Source organism: Mustelus asterias, chromosome 21 (assembly GCF_964213995.1).
Source record: "Mustelus asterias chromosome 21, sMusAst1.hap1.1, whole genome shotgun sequence".
NCBI classification, from domain to species: Eukaryota; Metazoa; Chordata; class Chondrichthyes; order Carcharhiniformes; family Triakidae; genus Mustelus; species Mustelus asterias.
The window spans coordinates 4,497,554-4,523,675 of NC_135821.1; the positions used below are offsets into that span (position 1 = coordinate 4,497,554).

Consider the following 26,122-nt stretch of genomic DNA (forward strand, 5'->3'; position numbering starts at 1 on the left):
CTAAGAAAATCAAAAGATGTTGGAATCTGGCAGGAAAGTGGAGCTGAGAAAAGAAGGCCAACTATAATGGTGAATAGAACCATAGAACATTACAGCACAGAAACGGGCCTTTTGGCCCTTCTTGGCTGTGCCGAACCATTTTTCTGCCTAGTCCCACTGACCTGCACCTGGACCATATCCCTCCACATCCCTCTCATCCATGTACCTGTTCAAGTTTTTCTTAAATGTTAACAGTGAGCCCGCATTCACCACTTCATCTGGCAGCTCATTCCACACACTGTGTGAAGAAGCCCCCCCCCTATTATTCCCTTTAAACTTTTCCCCCTTAACCCATGTCCTCTAGTTTTTTTTCTCCCCTAGCCTCAGTGGAAAAAGCCTTCTTGCATTCGCTCTGTCTACACCCATCATAATTTTATACACACCTATCAAATCTCCCATCATTCTTCTACGCTGCAGGGAATAAAGTCCTAATCTATTCAACCTTGAAATAGCAGAGAGGGCATGAGGGGCTTTGTGGCCTATTAATTTTTCTTATGTTAACTTGCTGACTAGCAACAGGTGCAGCAAAGCACGCAGCTTCAGATGCCTTGCACACAGTTCAGAGTTAACACACCACACGCAAATGTACTTCAACATCTAGGTTAATGTGTTTTTTAAAAAAAACACCTACATTTTCGGTATTTTGATAAGATTATTGGTGGAGAAAAAATCCAACCCATAAGGATGCAACCAGAATTGAAAATTAAATTACACTGAAAGATGCTTAATGCACTAAAATGATTTCTGCTTCGCATTATTCACCAAAGGATGCATTATTAATGTGCCAATTTGGGGGAGGGTGGGGGGGAATGAAGCGGGTGTGCGAGAGAGAGCGAGCCAGAAGAAAGAAGTCGTCACTGGACAAGTTAAGACAGCTGCAAGCTCGTTAATCTTAGCAAAGTAACCAGCAAAGAATGGAGTCAGTCATCGGGAAGAAGCCAGATGTATTTTATTCATTAGTGTCATTAGCGAGAGTAGGCTTACATTAGCACTGCATTGAAGTTGCTGTGAAAATCTCCAAGTCGCCACACTCCGGTACCTATTTAGATACACTGAGGGAGAATTTAGCATGGCCAATACACCCTAACCAGCACGTCTTTCGGACTGTGGGAGGAAACCAGAGCACCCGGAGGAAACCCACGCAGACACGGGAAGAATGTGTAGACTCCGCACAGACGGTGAGCCAAGCCGGGAATCGAACCCGGATCCCTGGCACTGTGAGGCAGCAGTGCTAACCACTGTGCCAGGTCGGAGGTGACGAACACAAGGGGCCACGGGTTCAAGGTGAGGGGGGCAAGGTTCAACACAGATGTCAGGGGGACGTATTTTACACAGAGGGTGGTGGGGGCCTGGAATGCGCTGCCAAGCAAGGTGATTGAGGCGGACACGCTGGGATCGTTTAAGACTTATCTAGATAGCCACATGAACAGACTGGGAATAGAGGGATACAAAAGAATGGTCTAGTTGGGCACATGAGCGGCGCGGGCTTGGAGGGCCGAAGGGCCTGTTCCTGTGTTGTTTTGTTCTTTGTTCTTTGATGCATTCTCATCCTGTGGAGGTAAGTTGCAGTAAACCTGCTTCCTTGCAAAGATGGCACAGTTTTATTGCATTGCTCTTGGATTAATGGGTTTATAGTGGAGACCTTCCAGTTAAGAGGTTTATGATTTGGGATCATAATGCGATGTTACAATTCTTTTGCATGTCTTTTGTGAATGCTGAAAGGAACTCTTAGATGCTTTTATGCAGCACGTTTAATATCAAAAACACCCTAAGGCAGAGGAAGCAGATAAGCAATGGAATGGATTGTTCTGGCAGGAGAATTAGTCGGCTAGATAGGCTTGAGAAGGATTTTAAAGGTGGAAATGGGTTTAGGGGGGAAATTCCCCCCCTCTAATGCAGTTGGAAGTTCTGCTACTAATTGATCAAATAAGGCGGGGCCAGGGATGTGAGGGAATTGCATCGACATTGAACTGAAAGCGAGAGAACAGGATGTGGCAGAGATGGATCAAGGCAAGACGGGAGGGAGTTGAAAGTTTGATTTGATTTATTATTGTCACATGTATTAGTATACAGTGAAAAATATTGTTTCTTGCGCGCTATACAGACAGCATACCATTCGGAGAGAAGGAAAGGAGAGAGTGCAGAATGTAGTGTTACAGTCATAGCTAGGGTGTAGAGAAAGATCAACTTAATGAAAGTAGGTCCATTCAAAAATCTGGCAACAGCAGGGAGGAAGCTGTTCTTAAGTCGGTTGGTACATGACCTCAGAATTTTGTATCTTTTTCCCTTTGGAAGAAGGTGGATGAGAGAATGTGCAGGGTCGTTAATTATGCTGGCTGCTTTGCCGAGGCAGCGGGGTCAATGGATGGGAGACTGGTTTGCGTGATGGATTGGGCTACATTCACAACCTTTTGTAGATTCTTACGGTCTTGGGCAGAGCAGGAGCCATACCAAGCTGTGATACAACCAAAAAGAATGCTTTCTATGGTACATCTGTAAAAGTTGGTGAGAGTCGTAGCTGACATGCCAAATTTGCTTAGTCATCTGAGAAAGTAGAGGTGTTGGTGGGCTTTCTTAACTATAGTGTCAGCATGGGGGAAACCAGGACAGGTTGTAGGTGATCTGGACACCAATAAGCCTGAAGCTCTCGACCATTTCTACTTGATGTAGATGGGCATGTTCTCCACTACACTTGCTGAAGTCAGTGGCAATCTCCTTTTGTTTTGTTGATATTGAGGGAGAGATTATCGTTGCCACACCGGTCAGGATAATTATCAGTTCATTAGGAAATGGGGCCAAGTGTAGGCCAACAAGATCTGGATTTTGTGTGGGGCAGGATAACCTTTAGACAGGTCTAAGATGGTTTGGGCCGGTAGATAATGGAAGACCGGCAAAGAGAGTGTTCTAGAATTGGTGCGGATGTGACAAAAATGTGGGTAAGTGTCTAGAAAGTCTCGAAATGGAGAATTGTCTATGACATGCTTGTCTCAGACTTTATAAATGGCCATTTTCTCACTCTGGTCTCTGTCGTGATGTAACTTTGGTGTCTGGTCAAGCAGTCAGCTTTATCCAAGAGGGCGTGACGACGTGGTTTTGTAAGATACTGTATTAAAATAGATTTAATTGCTCACATGGCTATTATATGGTTCTATGTTCTTGTACCCTGCCCACTCCTCTTCTAAATCTGTTGGAGAGATTTGGACCCTTATTCTCCAGCCATTCATGCCAGCGGGATTCTCCGGTCCTTCTGCAGCGCGCCCCCGCCCACATGCTTCATGGCGGCACGGGGTGGCACAAGTAGGAATTCCCATTGACAGCGGCAGGACTAGAGAATCCTTCTGCTAGCAAACAGCACACCACCTTCCGCTGCTGGGAAACACGTGCCTGTGAGAAAGGAGAATCTTGCCTGTAGACAATTACCCTCATCGCCAGTGGATTGTGGTCACTGATTGTTGTGGCGGACATTCGTTCAATTCTTACTGAAACAGCTGAAGCTTAAACACTCTAGACTATTAGCAAATAGCACCAGTTCCTAGTTAGTGTTTTAAAATCCAATACTTCAGTGTATAATTCCATGGATTTTTTTTTTCCATCATCATGCTACAATGCAGGCAACGTTTAAAGTGAAACTAAACCTGCAGGTACCTTTGTTTAACATGGCGCTAAACTGAAATTTTAACCCTTGGCACATGCAGAAATTCAAATTAAGCTTAACCTTAAAACATGTTCCTTATTCCTGACGCACTCAATATAAACGTAAATTACTTCAACTATTTGATTTATTATTGTCACATGTATTAGTATACAGTGAGAAGTATTGTTTCTTGCGCGCTATACAGACAAAGCATACCGTTCATGGAAAAGGAAAGGAGAGAGTGCAGAATGTAGTGAAACAGTCATAGCTAGGGTGGAGAGAAAGATCAACTTAATGCGAGGTAGGTCCATTCAAAAGTCTGACAGCAGCAGGGAAGAAGCTGTTCTTGAGTCAGTTGGTACGTGATCTCAGACTTTTGCATCTTTTTCCCGACGGAAGAAGGTGGAAGAGAGAATGTCCAGGGTGTGTGGGGTCCTTAATTATGCGGGCTGCGTTTCCGAGGCAGCGGGAAGTGTAGACAGAGTCAAGGGACGGGAGACTGGTTTGTGTGATGGACTGGGCTACATTCATGACCTTTTGTAGTTTCTTGCGGTCTTGGGCAGAGCAAGAGCTATACCAAGCTGTGATACAACCAGAAAGAATACTTTCTATGGTGTATCTGTAACAGTTGGTGTGAGTCCTAGCTGACGTGCCAAATTTCCGTAGTCTTAGAAATCATAGAAACCCTCCAGTACAGAAAGAGGCCATTCGGCCCATCGGGTCTGCACCGACCACAATCCTACCCAGGCCCTACCCCCAGATCCCTGCATATTTACCCACTAATCCCTCTAACTTATGCATCTCGGGACACTAAGGGCAATTTTTAGCATGGCCAATCAACCTAACCCGCACATCTTTGGACTGTGGGAGGAAACCGGAGCACCCGGAGGAAACCCACGCAGACACGGGGAGAACGTGCAAACTCCACGCAGACAGTGACCCAAGCCAGGAATCGAACCCAGGTCCCTGGGGCTGTGAAGCAGCAGTGCTAACCACTGTGCCACCGTGCCACCCGCACGGTAGTCTTCTGAGAAAGTAGAGGCGTTGGTGGGCTTTCGTAACTTTAGTGTCGGCATGGGGGGGACCAGGGCAGGTTGTTGGTGATCTGAACACCTGAAAACCTGGAGCTCTCGACCCTTTCTACTTCGTCCCTGTTGACTATCTCTGTTTCCTAACATAAGCAAGGCTTTGATCACTACTTTCTTCAGTTCAGTGTCTATTTAATTCTGACCGCTGCTTCTGTTAAGCACACAAACATTTTTCGATGTTAATGGCAATGTAAAAGCAAGGCGCTCTTAACAATTAATGCATTTCATTTTGTGCTGAAAAAAAATTCATGTTCAACCACCTCTCAATTTTGCCCCCTCCTGAAGTTGAATTTCCCAATGGCAGACAGCAGATGTATAAATGTAATGAAGTGTGCAGCTGGGCAGATGCAGTTACCACCTCCTGTGTGCCTTTTTGTACTAAGTAATAGCTGCGTGTAGCGAGCTTTCCAACTTGGGACTTGCCCATTTGTACTGAGCTTTAAGGATTTTGCTGTTGACCACTTGTTCTACAAATATTATTGCTCGTGATAGCACCACCCCTCCAATCTCGCCCCAATTTATCCAGTCTCAATTTATTGGTGCTGATCTGCAGCCTGTGCTTGCCCAATGTGTTTCCCACGTCTGTTCTCAGTGGATGCTGTTGGACATCGATCAGGAAGTGAAACTTGACAAGCTGCCACCTCCCTTCTCGCGGCAGCAAAACAAAATTGATTTGCTCTTTCTCCTTCACCCCAGCCTCCTTATATAAACACACAAATCTTGCTAAGTTTGATTACAAGCCGCCGCCTCCTGTTTGAATGACATGGAGAAGAGGAGTGAATATATTTCACTTTTTAAAAAAAAAAATTCTGCTTTGAGAGTTGGCTGCTGCGTTCCTGACGCCCTATTTCCGACATTCTTGCTTCTGTCTAGGGTGACCTTGCCTTTCTGCTGCTTATTTAACAGTGAGTCCCTACAATGTTCACATGAGAGTTTGTCACGACTAGATATTGAGCACTTGTATAAAACCGATTCGGGTTTGACCTACACAGCCTGCGCTGTCAGTTTTATCTGGGCCACTGATGCATGAGATTTGCTTCCAACTCGTGTAACTAATTGACACAGATCACCCTGTCGATTTTAACAGTGAGAGTGCATGTGTTTAATAGGCAATTGAATCACAGCTGTAGGAGATAATGTGGCAAGAGTTCAGTATAAATCTGCTGTTCCAACTGGCTCCTTATTTAACTTGAATGCCATTTCTTTCTGGACTAAGTTCTGGCATCAAGTTTTTATACCTTAACAGCCTCGATTCCAGTGTGATCTAACCTAACTGACAAAGCCATGCTAGTATGCGTTTTAGATTGGGCTGTAAACCGTAGAGTTTGCATCTTCTTTTATGTACGTGCCGAGAAATTCGTTTATATATTTTATAATTAAAAGGCTTATTTATTTATTTAGTCACAAGTAGGCTTACATTAACACTGCAATGAAGTTACTGTGAAATTCTCCTAGTCGCCACACTCCGGCACCTGTTCGGGTACGCTGAGGGAGAATTTAGCATGGCCAATTCACCTAACCGCACATCTTTGGACTGTGGGAGGAAACCGGAGCACCCGGAGGAAACCCACGCAGACACGGGGAGAACGTGCAGACTCCACACACACAGCCCAGGCAAGTCGTGGGGGTTACAGATAATGTGACATGAACCCAAGATCCCAGTTGAGGCCGTCCTCATGTGTGCGGAACTTGGCTATCAGTCTCTGCTCAGCGATTCTGCATTGTCGTCAATGACAATGGCTTGCAAAATCTCACTAGCTTTCCTGTCTGGAGACAATACACTTCTCTTTCACCTGTGCGTAACGCTCTCTCCACTCACATTGTCTGTACCTTTAAGACTTGATTACCTGTAAAGACTCGCATTCCAACCATTATTTTGTAAATTGAGTTTGTGTCTTTATATGCCCTGTTTGTGAACAGAACTCCCACTTACCTGACGAAGGAGCAGCGCTCCGAAAGCTTGTGGCTACCAAATAAACCTGTTGGACTTTAACCTGGTGTTGTGAGACTTCTTACAGTATTTATAGTACCCAGGGCTAATTGCTCACCAGGGTGTGTGAATGAGCTACTTTCTTTTAATGCTGCAACCGTAGTGGGGAAAGTACTCTCATGGTGCGGTTATGGAGGGAGTTGCAAAATTTTGACCGAGCAACAATATGGAAGTTATATTTGATTTATTATTTTCACAAGCGTTGGGATACAGTGAAAATTGTTTCTTGCGCTATACAGACAAAACGTACCATTCAAAGAGTACATAGGGAGTAGGAAGGGAGAGGGTGCAGGATATAGTGTTACGGTGTAGAGAAAGATCAGCCTAATAATATCTGGTAGATCCATTCAAAAGTCTGTTAGTAACAGGGAAGAAGCTCTTTTTGAGTCAGTTGGGGTTTGTGACCACAGACCTTTGTATCTTTTCCCCAATGGAAGAAGGTGGAAGAGAATATCTAGGGTGCGTGGGACCCTTGATTATATTGGCTGCTTTGCCGAGGCAACGGGAAGTGTAGACAGAATCAATGGATGGGAGGCTGGTTTGTGAAGATGGACTGGGCTACGTTTACAACCCTTTGTAGTTTCCCGCGGTCTTGGTCAGAGCAGGAGCTTTACCAAGCTGTGATACATCTGAAAAGGATGCTTTCTATGGTGCATCTGTAAAAATTGGCAAGTCGTAGCGGACATGCTGAATTTCCTTTGCCTCCTGAGAAGGTAGAGGCGTAAGTGGACTTCACTAACTATAGCATCAGTGTGAAGGGACTAGGACAGGTTGTTGGTGACCTGGACACCTAGAAACTTGAAATTCTCGACCACTTCATCACTGTTGATGTAGACAGGGACGTAGCCTCCACTACGCTTCCTGAGGTCGATGACTATCTCCTTCATTTTACTGACATTGAGGGAGAGATTATTGTTGTCTCTCCATTCCACCAGATTCTCTATCACTCTAGATCAGACTGTGAGGAGGTGATGCTCTCCCTGTCCCTGTTCTAAGCAATAGACGTCATGGGTTTGGGAAATGTCAGTAGAGCTTGCTGCTGCACGCCTTGTGGAAGGTGCACACTGCAGCCATGTTGCACTGGTGGTGGAGGGTGTGAATGTTTGTTGGGTGAGGGATTCCGATGTAGTTGAGCTTCTTGATAGTGAGAGCTGCACTCATCCAGACAAGTGGAGAATATTCCTTCGCATTCATGATTTGTGCCTTTTAGATGGTGGATGGGATTTGGAGAGTCAGGAGATTATTGCTGTAGAATACCCAGCCTCCGACATGCTCTTGTAGCCACTGAATTTATGTGACTAGTCCAGTAAAGTTTCCGGTCAGTTGAGACCGTTTTGATAGAGACCATCATTAGATGGCATTTTGTGTGGCGTAACTGCCACTGCCCAAACCTTGATATTGTCCTGGTCTTGCTGCACATTGGGCACAGACTATTTCTTTAAGGAGTTGCGATTGGAACTAGATGCTAGTCATCAGCAAACAACCCCAGTTCCTACCTTAAGATGTCGGGAAAACCAGAAGCAGCTGAAGATGCTGTAAACGGTTGTTTTTGGGGTCGGTTGGCAATGCCACGGGAGATCAGCTAGTTTTCATTAACTGAGAGTGAGCAACTTTTGCATTCACGATGTATTTGAATGTTAAGGACATTAACAAATTATTCTATTCGATGTGGTGCCTCAACATTCAAATACATTGTGAATACTGAAGTTGCCAGCACATGAGTTAACCCACGTCTGTTAACTACTGAAAAACATGTCTAGTTTGAATTATGCGGATCGACCCAATTTGGATAGGCAAAGCAATCCAGCAATCACTCTGTTCGGGTATGAACTTCATACGAAGCACGTCTGTGTGTGACTACATTTTGCAGGACTTTGGTTTTCAAATGCAAATCCACTTGGGGATCTGGAGGGGTTTTGAGATTACCCGGTTTACATCTTGGGGAAATGTTCACCGTCAGCAGTGTTTTGAGAACTTGTGATGTGGAGATGCCAGTGTTGGGCTGGGATGAGCACAGTAAGAAGTCTCACAACATCAGGTTAAAAGTCCAACAGGTTTATTTGGCAGCACGAGCTTTCGGAGCGCTGCCCCTTCATCGGGTGATGCCCCTTCGCTCACCTGATGAAGGGGCAGCGCTCCGAAAGCTCGTGCTACCAAATAAACCTGTTGGACTTTAACCTGGTGTTGTGAGACTTCTTATTGAGAACTAATATTGTCTCCGACTGTTTACCGCTTACATTATTCCTGTTGCTCTGGCCTAATGAATCTTCTACAATTGCAGTACCGTGGAGCTGGAACTGTCTCAGACACCAAGTGAGTTTTTGATTTGATTTATTGTTGTCATGATGTGTATTAGCGTACAGTGTTTATTGCGCGCTGTACGCCGGCATCTCAACATCACAAGTTTCCCAAAACACTGCTGACGGTGAACATTTCCCCGAGATGTAAACCGGGTAATCTCAAAACCCCTCCAGATCCCCAAGTGGATTTGCATTTGAAAAATAAAGTCCTGCAAAATGTAGTCACACACAGTTCATACCTGAACAGAGTGATTTCTGAAGAGAGAAGGAAAGGAGGGAGTGCAGAATGTAGTGAAACGATGGAATTTGAGGGTTTGCTGGGCACAGCTCAGAGGAAGTCGCCTCACTCCGGCACCATCTTGGATTTGGATTTTGGAGTACTGGGAATGTATTGTAGGGGTCTTCTGCATAGCAGTTAAAAGCCATTCTTTCGCAAAATATATGCAAAAATGCTTAGATACACTTTTTTTTCCGAGCACAATCTCTCGATAAAGACCCCCCAATGTAATCTTTTCCCTCAACTTGAGACATAGAACCCCCACAGTACAGAAGGAGGCCATTCGGCCCATCGAGTCGGTACTGACCACAATCCCACCCAAGCCCTATTCCCATAACCCCACACATCTGCCCTGCTAATCCCCCTGATTCTAAGGATCAATTCAGCATGGCCAATCAACCGAACCCGCACATCTTTGGATTGGATCCTTGTTGAGTAACTCCGACCAGATTTATCAGGACCGAGACTGTTCCAGAGACAGCCATCCAGATTCTAGGGAATCAAGGGAGTGCTTCTCCATCTTTGCAATGCTGTCGCTTGGATAAGGTGGTAAGCCAGGGCTCCAGCCATCCAGTGTAAATGGCAGCTTTTGAAAGAAGAGTAGGAAAGTTCTCCATGTCCTGGCTGATGTTTCTCTGTAAGAAGTCTCACAACACCAGGTTAAAGTCCAACAAGTTTATTTGGTAGCAAAAGCCTCTAGCTTTCGGAGCGCTGCTCCTTCATCAGGTGAGTGGGAATTCTGTTCACAAACAGGGCATATAAAGACACAGACTCAATTTACAAAATAATGGTTGGAATGCGAGTCTTTACAGGTAATCAAGTCTTAAAGGTACAGACAATGTGAGTGGAGAGAGCGTTACGCACAGGTGAAAGAGATGTGTATTGTCTCCAGACAGGAAAGCTAGTGAGATTTTGCAAGCCCAGACAAGTTGTGGGGGGTGGGGGGGGGGGGTTACAGATAATGTGACATGAACCCAAGATCCTGGTTGAGGCCGTCCTCGTGTGTGGAGCTTGGCTATCAGTCTCTGCTCAGCGACTCGGCACTGTCGTGTGTCATGAAGGCCGCCTTGGAGAACGCTTACGCGAAGATCAGAGGCCGGAATGCCCGGCTAACTGTCCTGGCTGGAGACAATACACATCTCTTTAACCTGTGCTTAACCCTCTCTCCACTCACATTGTCTGTACCTTTAAGACTTGATTACCTGTTAAGACTCGCATTCCAATCATTATTTTGTAAATTGAGTCTGTGTCTTTATATGCCCTGTTTGTGAACAGAACTCCCACTTACTTGATGAAGGAGCAGCGCTCCGAAAGCTAGTGGCTTTTGCTACCAAATAAACCTGTTGGACTTTAACCTGTTGTGTTGAGAGACATCTTACTGTGTTTACCCCAGTCCAACACCGGCATCTCCACATCATGATGTTTCTCCCCCAGCCAGCAACACTAAAACAGATGATCTGATTAATATCACATTGCCGCCGGCGGGACTTCACTCCCCTCCAATGTGGACATGTGGGCAAGAGTCACACTTGCTGTAATGTTGTTTGTGTCAACTTGTCCATTTTACTTATCTATTTATTTGACTGATGAAGGGGCAGTGCTCCGAAAGCTTGTGCTACCAAATAAACTTGTTGGACTTTAACCTGGTGTTGTGAGACTTCTTACTGTGCCCACCCCAGTCCAACGCCGGCATCTCCACATCAGATCTATTTAAATTTACCTATTCATCCTGTTTGCCTTCCGTTGAGTCCTCCCAGGCTTTTCTCCTTGATAGCTGGTGTGATGGCAAGCGCTACTACCTACGTGAGGCATGCAAGTATAGGACTTGTGTTACAGTTCCAGCTGACACCACTGGACAGTCAGGATCCAGATAAAACCCAATCCACCATCTGCAAGGCACAAGTCAGGAGTGTGATGGAATACTCCCCACTTGCCTGGATGGGTGCAGCTCCAACAACACTCAAGAAACGTGACACCATCCAGAACAAAGCAGCCCCGCTTGATTGGCACCACATCTACAAACATTCAATCCCTCCACTACCGACGCTCAGTAGCAGTAGTGTGTACTATCTACAAGATGCACTACAGCAATTCAGGTTCAAGATCCTTAGACAGCACCTTCTAAACCCATGACCACTTCCATCTAGAAGGACATAAATGGGAACGCCACCACCTGCAAGTTCCCCTCCAAGCCACTTTCCATCCTGACTTGGAAATATATCGGCCGTTCCTTCAGTCACTGGGTCAAAATCCTGGAATTCCCTCCCTAACGGCATTGTGGGTCAACCCACAGCACGTGGACCGCAGCGATTCAAGAAGGCAGCTCACCACCACCTTCTCAAGGGGCAACTAGGGATGGGCAATAAATGCTGGCCAACCAGCGACGCCCATGTCCCACGAATGAATAAAAAAATCGATCCCAACTTGTATTTTTTGTTTGGATACATGGATGAGCAGAGTCACAGGTCAGCCAATGAATTTTTAACAAAAAAACAAACATTTATTAAACAATTCCTACGATACACGACTCCCTCACCCCAGCTATACCTTTACAAATATATGCAGATTTGTAAGGATAGCAACAGTGATAAAATACCTGACACTTTAATGTTCACTAAGTGCACAGTCCATGGAAATCAAGAGGCAAATTGTGGCCAGACACGTGCCACTCTGAAGCCAAGTGAGAGACGACACTCAAAAGAACTTCTGTGGATTCCTCATCAAATCCCCCCAGATTCTTTTCACACTGCGAGCCAACTGGTCTCAGTGTAACTCCATCTTCCACTCGAGTTTAAATTCTCCGCTCTCGAAGAGCGCGCTTTGGAATCTTCTCCCAAACAGCGCTTCTCTTCGATGCCCTCACCAAGGATCCACATCCAGGATTTCAACCTCTTCCTTTCAGTTTTCCCTGCCCTGGATCACCATGTGCAGTCAAGCTTCCACACAATCTCTCGTACCCAACCAGGCCAACAGGGCACCACTGCTTCACAGGCTGTATTAAGGTGTCACCAACTTTAGGATCACCTTGGATGTCTGGATTCTCACAAGCCCAGGTCTGCAAGGTGCAGACCTAACTGGGAGACCCCCTCTGTACTCCTGACTTCACTGAACCAGAACCCTTTTGCTATCTACCATCCAAAAGGAACATCACGAATGTGATAAAATGTTCTCCCCTTGTCTGAGTGCAGCGCTTAACAAGAACCAGCCTCCCATCCATTTACTTTGTCTATACTTCTCACTGCCTCCGCAAAGCAGCCAGCATAATTAAAGACTCCACGTACCCCAGACATTTTCTCCTCCACCTCCTTCTGTCGGGAAAAAGATACAAAAGTCTGAGGTCACGTACCAACTGACTCAAGAACAGCTTCTTCCCTGCTGCCATCAGACGTTTGAATGGACCTACCTCGCATTAAGTTGATCTTTCTCTACACCCTAGCTATGACTGTAACACTACATTCTGCACACTCTCCTTTCCTTCTCTATGAACAGTATGCTTTGTCTGTATAGCACGCAAGAAACAATACTTTTCACTGTGTTAATACATGTGACAATAAATCAAATCAAGAAGCTTGACTACTTTGGACTCCGATCACCCAACTTATACATTCACACCCTCCACTACCAATGCAGTGTGGTTGCAGTGTGTGCCTTCTGCAAGAGGCACAGCAGCAAGTTCCTGGACAACATTCCCCAAACTCATGATCCCTAATGCTGAAAAGAACAAGGACAGTTGGAGCATGGGAGTATCACCGTCTCAAGTCACGCACCATCCTGAATTGCAAATAAAACACACTCTATGTTGTTGCTGGGCCAGAATTTTGAAACTTGCTCCTAACAGCATTAAGATTCCGGCAATTCATGAAAGTAGGTCATTAACGCATTCTTGAGAGCCATTAGTGCAGGGCCCTTTAAATACTGGCCTTACCAGCCGCAACCACACCCAGGTGGCACAGTGGTTAGCACTGCTGCCTCACAGCGCTAGGGACCCGGGTTCGATTCCTGGCTTGGGTCGCTGTCTGTGCGGAGTCTGCACGTTCTCCCTGTGTCTGCGTGGGTTTCCTCCGGGTGCTCCGGTTTCCTCCCACAGTCTGAAAGGCGTGCTGGTTAGGTGCATTAACCCGAACAGGCGCCAGAGTTTGGCGACTAGGGGATTTTGACAGTCTATTTCATTGCAGTGTTAATGTAAGCCTTACTTGTGACTAATAAATAAAATATAAGTATAAATTAAAATAAAAAATGTTAGGCTCCACAGGATTGTGCATCTGATCTTAAGTGCCATAGACAGCTGCCTCAGAGGCAACTCCTCCATCCCAAATTTCACCCACTAAATGTTTGGCAGTAGAGTGGGGGAGATAGTGGCATTGTAGTAACATCAATTCGGATGCCCAGGTAATCCTTTGGGGACACTGGTTCATGTCTGATTTCTCTCCCTCTGTATTGCCTTGCCTGTACTGACAGTTTCTGTGGGAAGCTTCTTGCCTCTGAGTTACCTGGTTCCAACTGAATTCTTAACTACTTCTGCTTTCTGCATGGGCCTCTGGTTGCTAAGTAACATCTATTTTGTTAAATCTGGAATGGCATTTAAGTCATAAAGCCTTCATTATAATGCAAGCAAAGTTTAAAGTGAAACTAAAAATCTATAGACTTGTAGGCACCTTTATTTAATGTAAAGCTAAACCGAAGTTTTTGCCCCGTGGCATTTAACTATCTCTATTTTCTAACACTTGTCACCATCACCTTTTGGGTTCTGCCAGGACAACTTAGCTCCTGACCTCACTATCACTTTAGATCAAACATGGACAAAAGAGCTGAAATCGAGTGGTGAGGCAAGGCTGACTACCCTTAACATCAAGGCCATATTTGACCGAATGTGGCATGAAGGAGCCTTGCAAAACTGGAGCTTCTGCTGGTTGGATTCATACCTAGCAGAAAGGAATATGGTTGTGGTTGCAAGAGGTCGATTATCTTAGTCCCAGGACATCACTGTCGGAGTTCTTCAGGGTAGTGTCCGAGGTCTGTCCATCTTCAGCTGCTTCATCAATGACCTGCACTCCTCCAGAACTGGGAAATGTTCAGCGCAAACAATGTTCAGCATCTTTTGTGACTCCTGAGATACTGAAGCAGTCTGTGCCCATGTGCAGCAAGACCTGGACTACATTCCAGCACGGGTTCATACGTTGCAAGTAGCATTCACGCCGCATGTGCTGGGCAGTGACCATCTCCAAAAAGAGGTGATTCGTCATCATCCCTTAACATTCAATGGCATTACCATCACTAAACTAACTGTGATCAACATCCTGGAGGGGTTACCATTGACCAGAAACTGATCATAAACACTCTGGCTACAGGAGCAGGTCAGGGGTTGTAATTTCTGTGGCAACAAACTCGCCTCCTGACTCCTCAAAGCCTGTCCACCATCTACAAGGCCCAAGTCAGGAATGGAATGGTGCCCCCTCAATTGCAGCTGCCTCAACACTGAACTAGCTCAGCGCCTTCCAGTACAAAGCCTGCCCGATTGGCACACCATCCAGTCCCTCTGGCACTGACGCAGAGTGGCAGCAGTGTGAACCATTTGCAAGATGCATGGCGGCAACATGCCAAGGCAGCACCTACCAAACCCGATGTTTTCAGGATGGTGCGGGCTTTAGGGGAACTTCCAGATGATGTTACTCCCAAGCATCTGAGGCTCTCGTCCTTCTAGTCGGTAGAGGTCTCGGGTTTGGTAGGTGCTGCCTTGGTGAGTTGCCGCAGTGCACCTTGTAAATGGCACACACTGCCGCCACTCTGGATCAGTGGCAGAGGGACTGGAAGGTGTGCCAATCGGGCAGGCTTAAGCCCCTCTCTCTTTATCCTGCTCCCCTGATTTAAATGCTTGTATAGGCAGCAGTGTTTAGTCGGACTCATCCAATTCACAGCAGACTGTAAGCCTCTTCATTAGGTAGGTTTACATCAACACTGCAATGAAGTTACTGTGAAAATCCCCCTCGTCACTCCGGCGCCTGTTCGGGTACACTGAGGGAGAAGTTAGCATGGCCAATGCACCCTAACCAGCACGTCTTTCGGACTGTGGGAGGAAACCGGAGCACCCGGAGGAAACCCACGCAGACATGGGGAGAACATGCAGACTCCGCACAGACAGCACCCAAGCCTGGGTCCCTGGCACTGAGGCGGCAGTGGTAACCAGGAGAGAGAAGTCATAATTGGGCGGCACGGTAGCACAGTGGTTAGCACTGCTGCTTCACAGCTCCAGGGTCCCGGGTTCGATTCCCGGCTTGGGTCACTGTCTGTGTGGAGTTTGCACATTCTCCTCGTGTCTGCGTGGGTTTCCTCCGGGTGCTCCGGTTTCCTCCCACAGTCCAAAGATGTGCGGGTTAGGTTGATTGGCCAGGTTAAAAATTGCCCCTTAGAGTCCTGGGATGTGTAGGTTAGAGGGATTAGCGGGTAAATATGTGGGGGTAGGGCCTGGGTGGGATTGTGGTCGGTGCAGACTCGATGGGCCAAATGGCCTCCTTCTACACTGTAGGGTTTCTATGATTTCTATGATAATTGTGGGCTGTTGTAGTGAGTTTCGATGTCTGAGTTTTCTTTCAGTCTGCTGACAGATCAGTATAATTTTGCATGTGTTCCTGTTTGAAATCTCTGTTGGAAGGTTTTCTGCTGTTTTCAGTCACGGTGCTTTCATTGAGGTGATTTCAAAGCCTCAGCGGTGATGAGGTTTGATGGCTTTTCCTGCACTTCTAAAAGCATCTTTAATGTGGTAAAATGTTCCAAGACATTTCCTTGTGTTTTGGCTTTGACACTGCTTTGATATTAGTTAATATTCAATAGTTAACGCTAATGTTCTGTGGCACTGCACAGAGCATGCAAAGACTGAATGTAATCTTCAAACAAAATAAGGTTAGCGGGCAGGGGATAATTGAATCCGAACACACAGATGTGATTCAGAGCTCATTTAATTTCATCATTTCTAGTTAAATAGCGCAGTTAGCACAATTTGTAAACAGAATTGAAATTGGTTGGCGATGGGGGGGTAGCATAGAATTCTTAGCATTCATCGGATATGGGCATCGCTGGCCCGAGGACAGTTGAGTCAACCACATTGATCTGGCTCTGGAGTCGCATGTAGGCCAGACCGGGTAAGGACGGCAGATTTCCTTCACTAAAGGGACATTCGTGAACCAGATGGGTTTTTCCGACAATCGACAATGGTTTCATGGTCATCAGTAAATTCTTAATTCCAGATATTTTTCATTGAATTCAAATTCCACCACCTGCCATGGCGGGATTCGAACCCGGGTCCCCAGAACATTGGCTGAGTTTTTGGATTAATAGTCTAGCGATAATGCCACTAGGCCATTGCCTCTCCTAAGTATAAAGTGCCTTATGTATCATGAGAAATCATTACGTGCCTGGAACAAAATATACTGTTTAACCATAATATAACCAAGTGTTATGAAATTAAACGGTATTCTTACTGCGTTTGTGAACTTTACAACGATCTGGTTTGCTCAGCATGTTGGTGTTTAAGATAATACAATATAGGAAGGCAGTTTCTCTTATCTGTTTTGGATACGCAAAAGCAAGTTTAATCAGAGGGCTGGAATGTCGGTGAGTGAGTTTTCGCATGGATAGGGAGGTTGGTGCAGTCTCTCAAGCTGTTAAAAAGGGGCCCGATTCGAACAAGAGAATGACTCCTTTCGCCGAGCACAATCAGCAGGCGTGAACTGTGGCCTTGGACACCGGGTTCACGTGGGTCAGGTTCCCTAGGTAATGGGGGAGGAACCTGCAGGGGCAATGAGCTAATGATCTCCTATTCCTGTTGACATGTGGAACATTATTAGCCAAGGTAATAATGTGTAATATTGTAATTGGACCCTCTAGGATGTATGACAGGCTGGGCAGGGATATTGAAATGTTGTAGAACAATTTTACCATTGCGATATTATCTCAAAGAGAACAGTCAGTATTCCGTGACTGAACTCCCACCTGATGCATGCATTAGCAAATAAATTCCTGTCCATTCTTTAACTACATGCTGACTTTCATAGCCTATGTATTGATTGAGTGAGATCGACTGAGTACAAGGCACCCCAGCGGGACACCTCAGAAAATTCCTCTTGCAGTTGGATCATAGGAATTTCTCTACAGCACTGACTAAAGGGGCTAAGAGATGTAAAATTAAACCTCTCCATCTTTGGCTGGAGAGGCGGCACAGTGTTTAGCACAGCTCGGGACCCGGATCTGATTCCAGCCTTGGGTGACTGCGGAGTTTGCACGTATGCACTAAATTGCCCCCGAGTGTCCAAAGATGTTTCAAAGTTTATTTACTAGTGTCACAAGTAGGCTTACATTAACACTGCAATAAAGTTACTGTGAAAATCCCCTTGTCGCCACTCTCTGACGTCTGTTTGGGTACACTGACGAAGAATTTAGCATGGCCAATCCACCTAACCATGTCTTTCGAACTGTGGGAGGAAACCCACGCAGACACGGAGAGAATGTGCAGACTCCGCACAGACAGTGACCCAAGCCGGGAATCGAACCCGGGTCCCTGGCGCTGTGAGGCAGCAGTGCTAATCACTGTGTGCTGGTTAGGGGAGATTGGCTGGGTAAGTAAGTGGGATTGCAGGGATAGGGCCTGGCTAAGATGTTTTGCCGGCAAGTCGATGCAAACGAGATGGGCTGAATGGACTCTCTTTGCACTGTAGGGATTCTGTGACTACTGTGTGACCTTTAGTATAAGACGGTTTCTATTAGAAACATGGACATAGGATTTGCTTTAAATGTTGACTCCTGTGTGAGAACAGGAAGGTAATAAAGTGAACAGGTGAAAAATGTTTATAGATAGTGCTCCGCTGGCTAAACTGCTGTAATATAAATCCATAGAATCCATACAGTGCAGAAAGAGGCCATTTGGCCCATCGAGCCTGTACCGACAACAATCCCACCCAGCCCCTATCCCTGTAACCCCACATATTTACCGTGCTAATCCCCCTGACAGGGTCAATTTAGCATAGCCAAGCCACCGAACCCGCACATCTTTGGCGTGTGGGAGGAAACCGGAGCACCCGGAGGAAACTCACGCAGACACGGGGAGAATGTGCAAACTCCGCACAGATAGTGACCCGAAGCCAGAATTGAACCCGGGTCCCTAGCGCTGTGAGGCAGCAGTGCTAGCCACCGTGCCACCCAACTATGCCACTGTCACCCGAGCTGGTATCCTTGTTTGAGGCGGCACTCGCTGAGGGAGAGTGTTATTCCGCAGGAAAGAACAATTAATGTAGGCTGCAATTCATACCACCAAATCCAGCTCAGGTGGATCTCAGTGAATTGTATTTGTTTGTCAAAGAAAATAACTTTTATGAAAGCACATTACTGGGAATGCTGGAATCTGAAACAAATGCTGGAAAATCTGAGGGTCTGATGGCATCTGTGGAGAGAGAATAGAGCTAATGTTTCAAGTCTGAATGACCCTTCGTCAGAGCTTAATTACTTTTATTCCTGTTCGAGAGAATTTCATGGTGCAAACGCTCATAAGATTTACTTGCTAAATGGTCAAGCTGTGTTCAGTATGAACTCGGCACGTTGGCATTGCAGTGAAGCCATCGGTGTTGGAACCCGCAGCCTGAAGTTGTGGGCTTGTTGACTCCACTGCAATTGTATCGCTCTGTAATAAGTAGTGAAAACAGGATCATCTCGGCTAATGCTCTTGTGAAGCCTCAGCTTATCCTTTCTAAATGGGATTTAGTTATGGTAACTGAATCCGGCGTGTGTTCCCTACATAATCCTGAATTTCTTTTCTAGTGCTGTTTACCAAAGAATGTGCTTCCCACCTCCGTACCTTTCCATTAGAACAGAGATTAGTATTGCTGAAAAAGAGACCTGTTGAAGTTTTTCGTTCTGCACTCATCAGGATACTTTGCAAAACTACCATATGAGGGGGACAACAACAATTTATACTGCATGGGAAGAGAATGCTGGTTGGCTGGCAAGTCATTGAAATCATAGAAACCCTACAGTACAGAAAGAGGCCATTCGGCCCATCGAGTCTGCACCAACCATAATCCCACCCAGGCCCTACCCCCATATCCCTACAGATTTACCCTCTAATCTACGCATCTCAGGACACTAAGGGCAATTTTTAGCATGGCCAATCAACCTAACCCGCACATCTTTGGACTATTGGAAGAGGCATTGCCATGGAGAATGTACCAGTATAGAAATGAAGATATCTAGCGTACTTCATTGGTACACAACCAGTGCCAAGGATGCATTGGATGCCGATTTCCGTGTAATCTGAAAGGTATTCCCAATCCTGAGGAAGCACGGGCTCCCCACTGAATGGGAGTAGCTTAGATCACCTTGCAGTGACTTTTGAGAGCAGTGGAAGTCTTTGTAGTTTGACACTTGACAATTGGTGCCATGTGTGAGTGATGAATGACCCCGGCTCGGGTCACTGTCTGTGTGGAGTTTGCATGTTCTCCCCGTGTCTGCGTGGGTTACTTCCGGGTGCTCCGGTTTGCTCCAAATATGTGCAGGTTAGGTGCATTCCCCTTAGTGCCAGGGGAACCAGCTAGAGTAAATGCATGGGGTTATGGGAATAGGACCTGGCTGGGATTGTGGTTGGTGCAGACTCATTGGGCCAAATGGCCTCCTTCTGCACTGTAGGATTCTATGAAAGTTTATTTATTAGTGTCACAAGTAGGCTTACATGAACACTGCAATCAGGTTATTGTGAAAATCCCCTAGTCGCCACTCTCCGGTGCCTGTTTGGGTACACTGAGGGAGAATTTAGCATGGCCAATGCACCTAACCAGCACGTCTTTCAGACTGTGGGAGGAAACCGGAGCACCCGGAGGAAACCCCACACAGACATGTGGAGAACGTGCAGAGTCTGCGCAGACGGTGACCCAAGCTGCGAGTCGAACCTGGGTCCCTGGCGTTGTGAGGCAGTTGTGTTAACCACTGTGACACTGTGCTGTTCCATGCCGTGCCATTTGCAAGATACTGGTGTATGAATGATGTGGGGGTAGGGAGTGAGAATGCCTAACTTGGGGGATGTGACCTGGATGTGCACAGTTGTATGAATAACCCTGAAGTCTGTCTTAACACAGAAAGTTAACTAGAATTAATGTAATAACTGAGTTAAGAAACATTGATTACAAGAGGTGTAAAAGATTAAAGACTACTTAATCACTGTAATTAAAGGACTATTTTCAACTTTGCTGAAGTGGGTGTTATTCTTGGAGACTGTCTTATGTGTTAGGGTTTATTTCTGGGCATGAACTTGGGCTATGCATGGAAATTATTGAAGCAGAAGCATCAATCCTATCCAAAAAATGTCACCATTTTTCAGGGACTGCATCTTTATTGAGTCCCTATATTAGAATAATTAACGTTATCTCGATTACAGTAGCACTGACAAATTTGAGTAACCATTGTGCATTGTTGAGGGGTCAGAATTTACTGATTTGGATTTCCAATTAACCTGTAAAATAGTACCCCGTTCAATTCAAATGGGATTTGTATTTTTTCATGTTTTATTCATGTGTGCTGTTGGGTTGCAAGTGCAGGAATTTGGGTGGAGTTTGCACGTTCTCCACGTGTCTGTGAAGGTTTCCTCCGGGTGCTCCGGTTTCCTCCCACATGCCAAAGATGAGTGGGTTAGGTTGATTGGTCATGCTAAATTGACCCTTCGTGTCAGGGGGTTTAGCAGGATAAATATGTGAGCTTGCGGGGATAGGGCCTGGGTGGGGATTGTTGTTGGTGTAGGTTCAATGGGCCAAATGGCCTCCTTCTGCACTGAAGGGATTCCATGAAGTGCAGAAGGAGGCCAATTTACCCTGACATTAAGGGGCAGTTTAGCACGGCCAATCAACCTAACCTGCACACCTTTGGACTGTGGTGGTGGTGGGGTTTTGCGGGGGATGTGGGGGGGACCTGAGTACCCTGAGGAAACCCACGTAGACACATGAAGAACATGCAAACTCCGCATGCACAATGACCCAAGCCGGGAATCGAGCCCAGGTTCCTGGCGCTGTGAGGCAGCAGTGCTAACCACTGTGCGGCCATGCCGCCCTTTGCAGGCTTTTCCACTTTTGGACCAAAGCTTTGACTTCTTAAGAAGCTTATCTCTTTGGCGCTGGGAAGCTTTAAACCGTACTGACTTGTATTGAAGCATTTTGAAAGTTTTGATTCATCTGAGGTTTTGCTGTGGGTCTACCTATGATGCCTTGTTTGCAATGTCTTCCATAACTAAACATCTGTTCTTGTGATGGTGATTGGAAATTAATAGGAATGTTTTTTGAAAAAAACATTATTGTATTAAATGATCCTATTTTAAACAGTACTGAATTCAGTGTCTTTATCTCCTAGGGCTCATATGTTGCCCCGTGTGCAGGCAGCAATGTTACACAAAGGACGTAATAGAAAACTACTTTCTGAGGGACACTGGTGAATTTGACAGCAGCTCAAACAGGAAAGTTAGTCAGGTAAGGTGTACTCTAATTGTTTCCCTCTTATTGCCAGCTTCTAAATGAGCAGTTCCTGCCACCCTGTAAGACGCAACTCCCTTCTGCAGCCCCTGTGTTTGTAACATCGGATTAGGGATGGTAGCAGCCGCTTGTGAAATTGAGCCAGATTTGTATCTTGAATACAAAGCGAGTGGCTGATTACGAACACTACTTTCCAAATCCTATGATAATCCCCTGGAAATGATCATGGATCATAGAATCCCTACAGTGCAGAAGGAGGCCATTCGGCCCATCGAGTCTGCACCACAATCCCACCCAGGCCCGATCCCCACAACCCCATGCATTTACCCTGGCTAATCCCCCTGACACTAGGGTCAATTTAGCATGGCCAATCCACCTAACCTGCACATCTTTGGACTGTGGGAGGAAACCGGAGCACCTGGAGGAAACCCACGCAGACATGGGGAGAACGTACAGACTCCACACAGACAGTGACCTGAGGCCGGAATTGACCCTGGCGCTGTGAGGCAGCAGTGCTAATCACGGTGCCACCGTGCCGCCCTCAGACAGTGTTTTTTAAAAAAAGCTTTCCCTGTTAGCTGACCAGTATCATATCTACGCTGGCAATAGTGGGAGATAGTGCCTGTGTCTGCGTAGTTTAGCACTGCTGCCTCACAGCGCCAGGGACCTGGGTTCGATTCCTGACTTGGGTCACTGTCTGTGCGGAGTCTGCACATTCTCCCCGTGTCTGCGTGGGTTTCCTCCGGGTGCTCCGGTTTCCTCCCACAGTCCGAAAGACATGCAGGTTAGGGTGCATTGGCCATGTTAAATTCTCCCTCTGTGTACCCGAAAAGGCGCTGGAGTGTGGCGACTTGGGGATTTTCACAGTAACTTCATTGCAGTGTCAATGTAAGCCTACCCGTGACACTAATAAATAAGCTTTAAGCTTTAAACTTTGCCCAATGCCTTACGGTTACCACAGAAATGTGCTTACTTCCCTGCCAGTACTCCCACAATCTCCCCTCAAAATACTTGCAAAAGAATCCTAAAATATCAAGAGAGGACTGTACAAAGGGACAGAGAAAAGCAATGAGAAGGAACTAGAACAGTTGGCAGAAAAGTAGCAGTGAATACGAAGATGAGTGAAAAGGAAGATCATTTACTCTGGCTTACCATCAGCCTTCTGTGGAACATTCATGCATTGTGAGATCAGGACCGGAGCGAGGAATGGGAGATCAACACTGGGCTTTCCAGGAAATGTGAGAGTGATACGAGATCAGGAGGCAGTAACTGCATCCACAGAATGAATCCTAGTGGCATCCAGCTTGGTTGGATTGCAAAACTCTGGGCTTGATCTCAGTTCTTTACATGTATGGGTTGATGATCTACATTTAAGATGGTATCACATTGCTCCTATTACGCTCTTTGTGATATTTTCCATGGCCAATGCGCTTAATTTATGACATTAACTCTGAAACTGATATTAAGCGAATGATCCAGCTTGCTACGGTAGCAAACCATTTGGCAGACAGCTCGGAACTAAGACCTTGTTTGGTAACCAATTAATTTAAAATAAATATCTTGTTAAAATATTCTGTGTTAATCGGTTCATTTTCTGAATGAAGGAATAAACATTTTCCTGTGCTTTAATGTATTATTTGTGAAATCTAATGTATTTGGATGTATCTATTCTGTCGATACTGTGAATTGATGGAGCGATCAGGGCGGAATATTCCCATTCTATCCCGCCCCGCCATGGGAACCATAGCAGGCGGGGGGCAGACCATGCAAAGGTCCATTACCCTCGGGCCGGATTTTCCGTTTTTGGGGCCAGCATGGCAGAAAAATCCCAGGAGTCCGAAGATTATAGCTTCCATTTTAATTAACTTGGGTCTTGCTCTTTCAGACACACTAATGAGTCGAGCAGGTTTACAGGGTAGAATTTGAAAGTTGGGCATGATGGGCCACATGACTTCCTTCTGTGCTGTGATTCTGTGACATGTACAATTTCAGGATACATCTAAGGAATGCATAATCCCAGAATTGGTACAGCGCAGGAGGAGGCCATTCAGCCTCTCCTGTTGTCGGGAGCTCCAGGTGCATGCTGGTTGTGGAATGACCGAAGCACCTTAATTGCTGTCATGGGCACTCTTGGATATTGGATGGGGCAAAGGGCTAGCTATATGGTCCACAATATCAGGCAGATAACTGAGGTTTCAGCAAAGTCTGACAGGCCGTGTTAAGTACCAAAGCTATGAGCAGTTTGGGGTTTTCAATTCTTTTGGTTTGGGTTTTGAGTTTTCTGATTGTATTTATTTTGGAATGGATCGAGCCATTAACGCACTTACTGCTTATCTTCTGCCCAGGCAGAGTGCGACTCGGAATGGACCTGGAGCGCTTCTGGTGAAGAGGAGCAATGAGAGGCTGCATTCAGATTGAATGTTTCAAATGCTTTTGGCCCCTCCTGAGACTCGCTAGGTCAAGCCGCATGTAGACGTACTAACTCATCGAATCCTACAGTGCAGAAGGAGGCTACTCAGCCCATTGAACCTGCACCGACGACAATCCCACTCAGGTCCTGTTCCCGTAACCCCACATATATCTTGCTAATCCCGCTGACGCTAAGGGACAATTTAGCATGGCCAATCCACCTCACCCGTACATCTTTGGACTGTGGGAGGAAACCGGAGCACCCGGAGGAAGCCCACGCAGACACGGGAAGAATGTACAAACTCCATGCAGACAGTGACCCAAGTTGGGAATCGAACTCTGGTCCCTGGCGTTGTGAGGCAGCGGTGCTAACCACTGTGCCACCGTGAATTGGGAAGCTATCCAAATTTCTGCTGCAACCTTGTTTAGAGAGACTGTAAGCAAGGAGATAGTGTGTCTGCGTGACACTTGGCACAAATTACAGGCTTAAGCTGTGTGACTGGCTTTGACAAATGGTCGCTCCAACCTTGAACCAGGTGTGCATATAACTAACTGTGGCACTGCCTCTTGTTGATTGAGAGAATTGTGTGCACACATGGCTCCTGCAACACTGATATGAATAAGAATGAAGACTAGATGCAGTGATATTGTAAAAGGAACCACTTGTCTTCAAGTTCATTTGAACCCATTTCCACAAGTATGATCCAGGCTAGGAACTAGCATGGTGCTAGACATTACCTACCCTCCCTTCAACCCTAAAGACTCCCCTAAATTTACTGAGAGATCATGGTTAGAGGGCACAGTGGTTAGCACTGCTGCCTCACAGCGCCACAGGCCCGGGTTCGATTCCCGGCTTGGGTCACTGCCTGTGTGGAGTTTGCACGTTCTCCCCGTGTCTGCGTGGGTTTCCCCCGGGTGCTCCGGTTTCCTCCCACAGTCCGAAAGATGTGCAGGTTAGGTGGATTGGCCGTGCTAAATTGCCCCGCAGTGCCAGGGGGACTAGCTAGGGTAAATACGTGGGGTTATGAGGATAGGGCCTGGCTGGGAATGTGGTCAGTGCAGACTCGATGGGCTGAATGGCCTCCTTCGGCACTGTAGGATTCTATGATCGTGTGCAATTCGGTGTGCATAAATCGATGCAATGTTTACGATGCCATGGGAGTGACTATACTTCAGTAGTGACTGCCCTCTTCTGTCAGCATTGAACACTGCCCAGGTAGAAAGCTCTAACCTCAGTTGCCTCTCCCATTGTTAGTTTTTATATAAATATGACGAGCTACAGTTTGCAGGTGACTGCAGTGTCATTGCCCACTCTGCACCAGATTTTACAACATTTCCCCAGTTCTGATCTGAAACGTTAACACTTCCATTTGCCAAAGAGGCCGCCGGACCTCCCGAACATTGGCGGCATTTTCTGTTTCCGTTTCATCCACATTATTTTTGCTTTGTCGTTTTACCGGTGCCTCCGCTGTTTCTGCCTCAATTCGAGAATGACGTCTGCTCAGGGTCACGAGTTTCTGCCATGGGTCTGTGTGTGACTGAACAGGCCAATTCTCAACCCGCAGGTATTTGGGCAGGTGGGATATAGGATAGTGGGATCCGGAGTGCTGCTTTCCCTTTTTGTCCCTTTCTTTCCATCTCTGCCACTGCTTTGCCTCATCGTTAAGACATTGGGACTCAAAACGTGATGCCGTTTGTTGGACAAGTTTTCACCACTCTGAACGATTAGTAGCAAGCTCTTGATCTCTTCAATTCTGCGTTCAAGAAACCCAGCCTGTCTTTGAATGTTGCCAACACCAAACTCGTATACCGGCCCAAATTTTCCACCTCCCATATTTGTTGAAGGAGAAATTCTAAAGTATGTTGAACGCTTCCACCCCTCAGCAGCCAT

At 46.2% G+C, this 26,122-nt stretch overlaps 1 protein-coding gene across 3 annotated transcripts in view; it reads left to right on the forward strand.

The window, feature by feature from the left end:
• The window catches only part of LOC144509043 (transcription intermediary factor 1-beta-like), a 108,564-nt gene that overhangs the window by 36,673 nt on the left and 45,769 nt on the right, over window positions 1–26,122 (forward strand). For all 3 annotated transcript variants that reach the window (XM_078237323.1, XM_078237324.1, XM_078237325.1), the window contains exon 2: window positions 21,704–21,819. In XM_078237323.1, coding sequence (XP_078093449.1) covers window positions 21,704–21,819 — 116 coding nt within the window. The remainder of the gene's footprint in view (window positions 1–21,703; window positions 21,820–26,122) is intronic.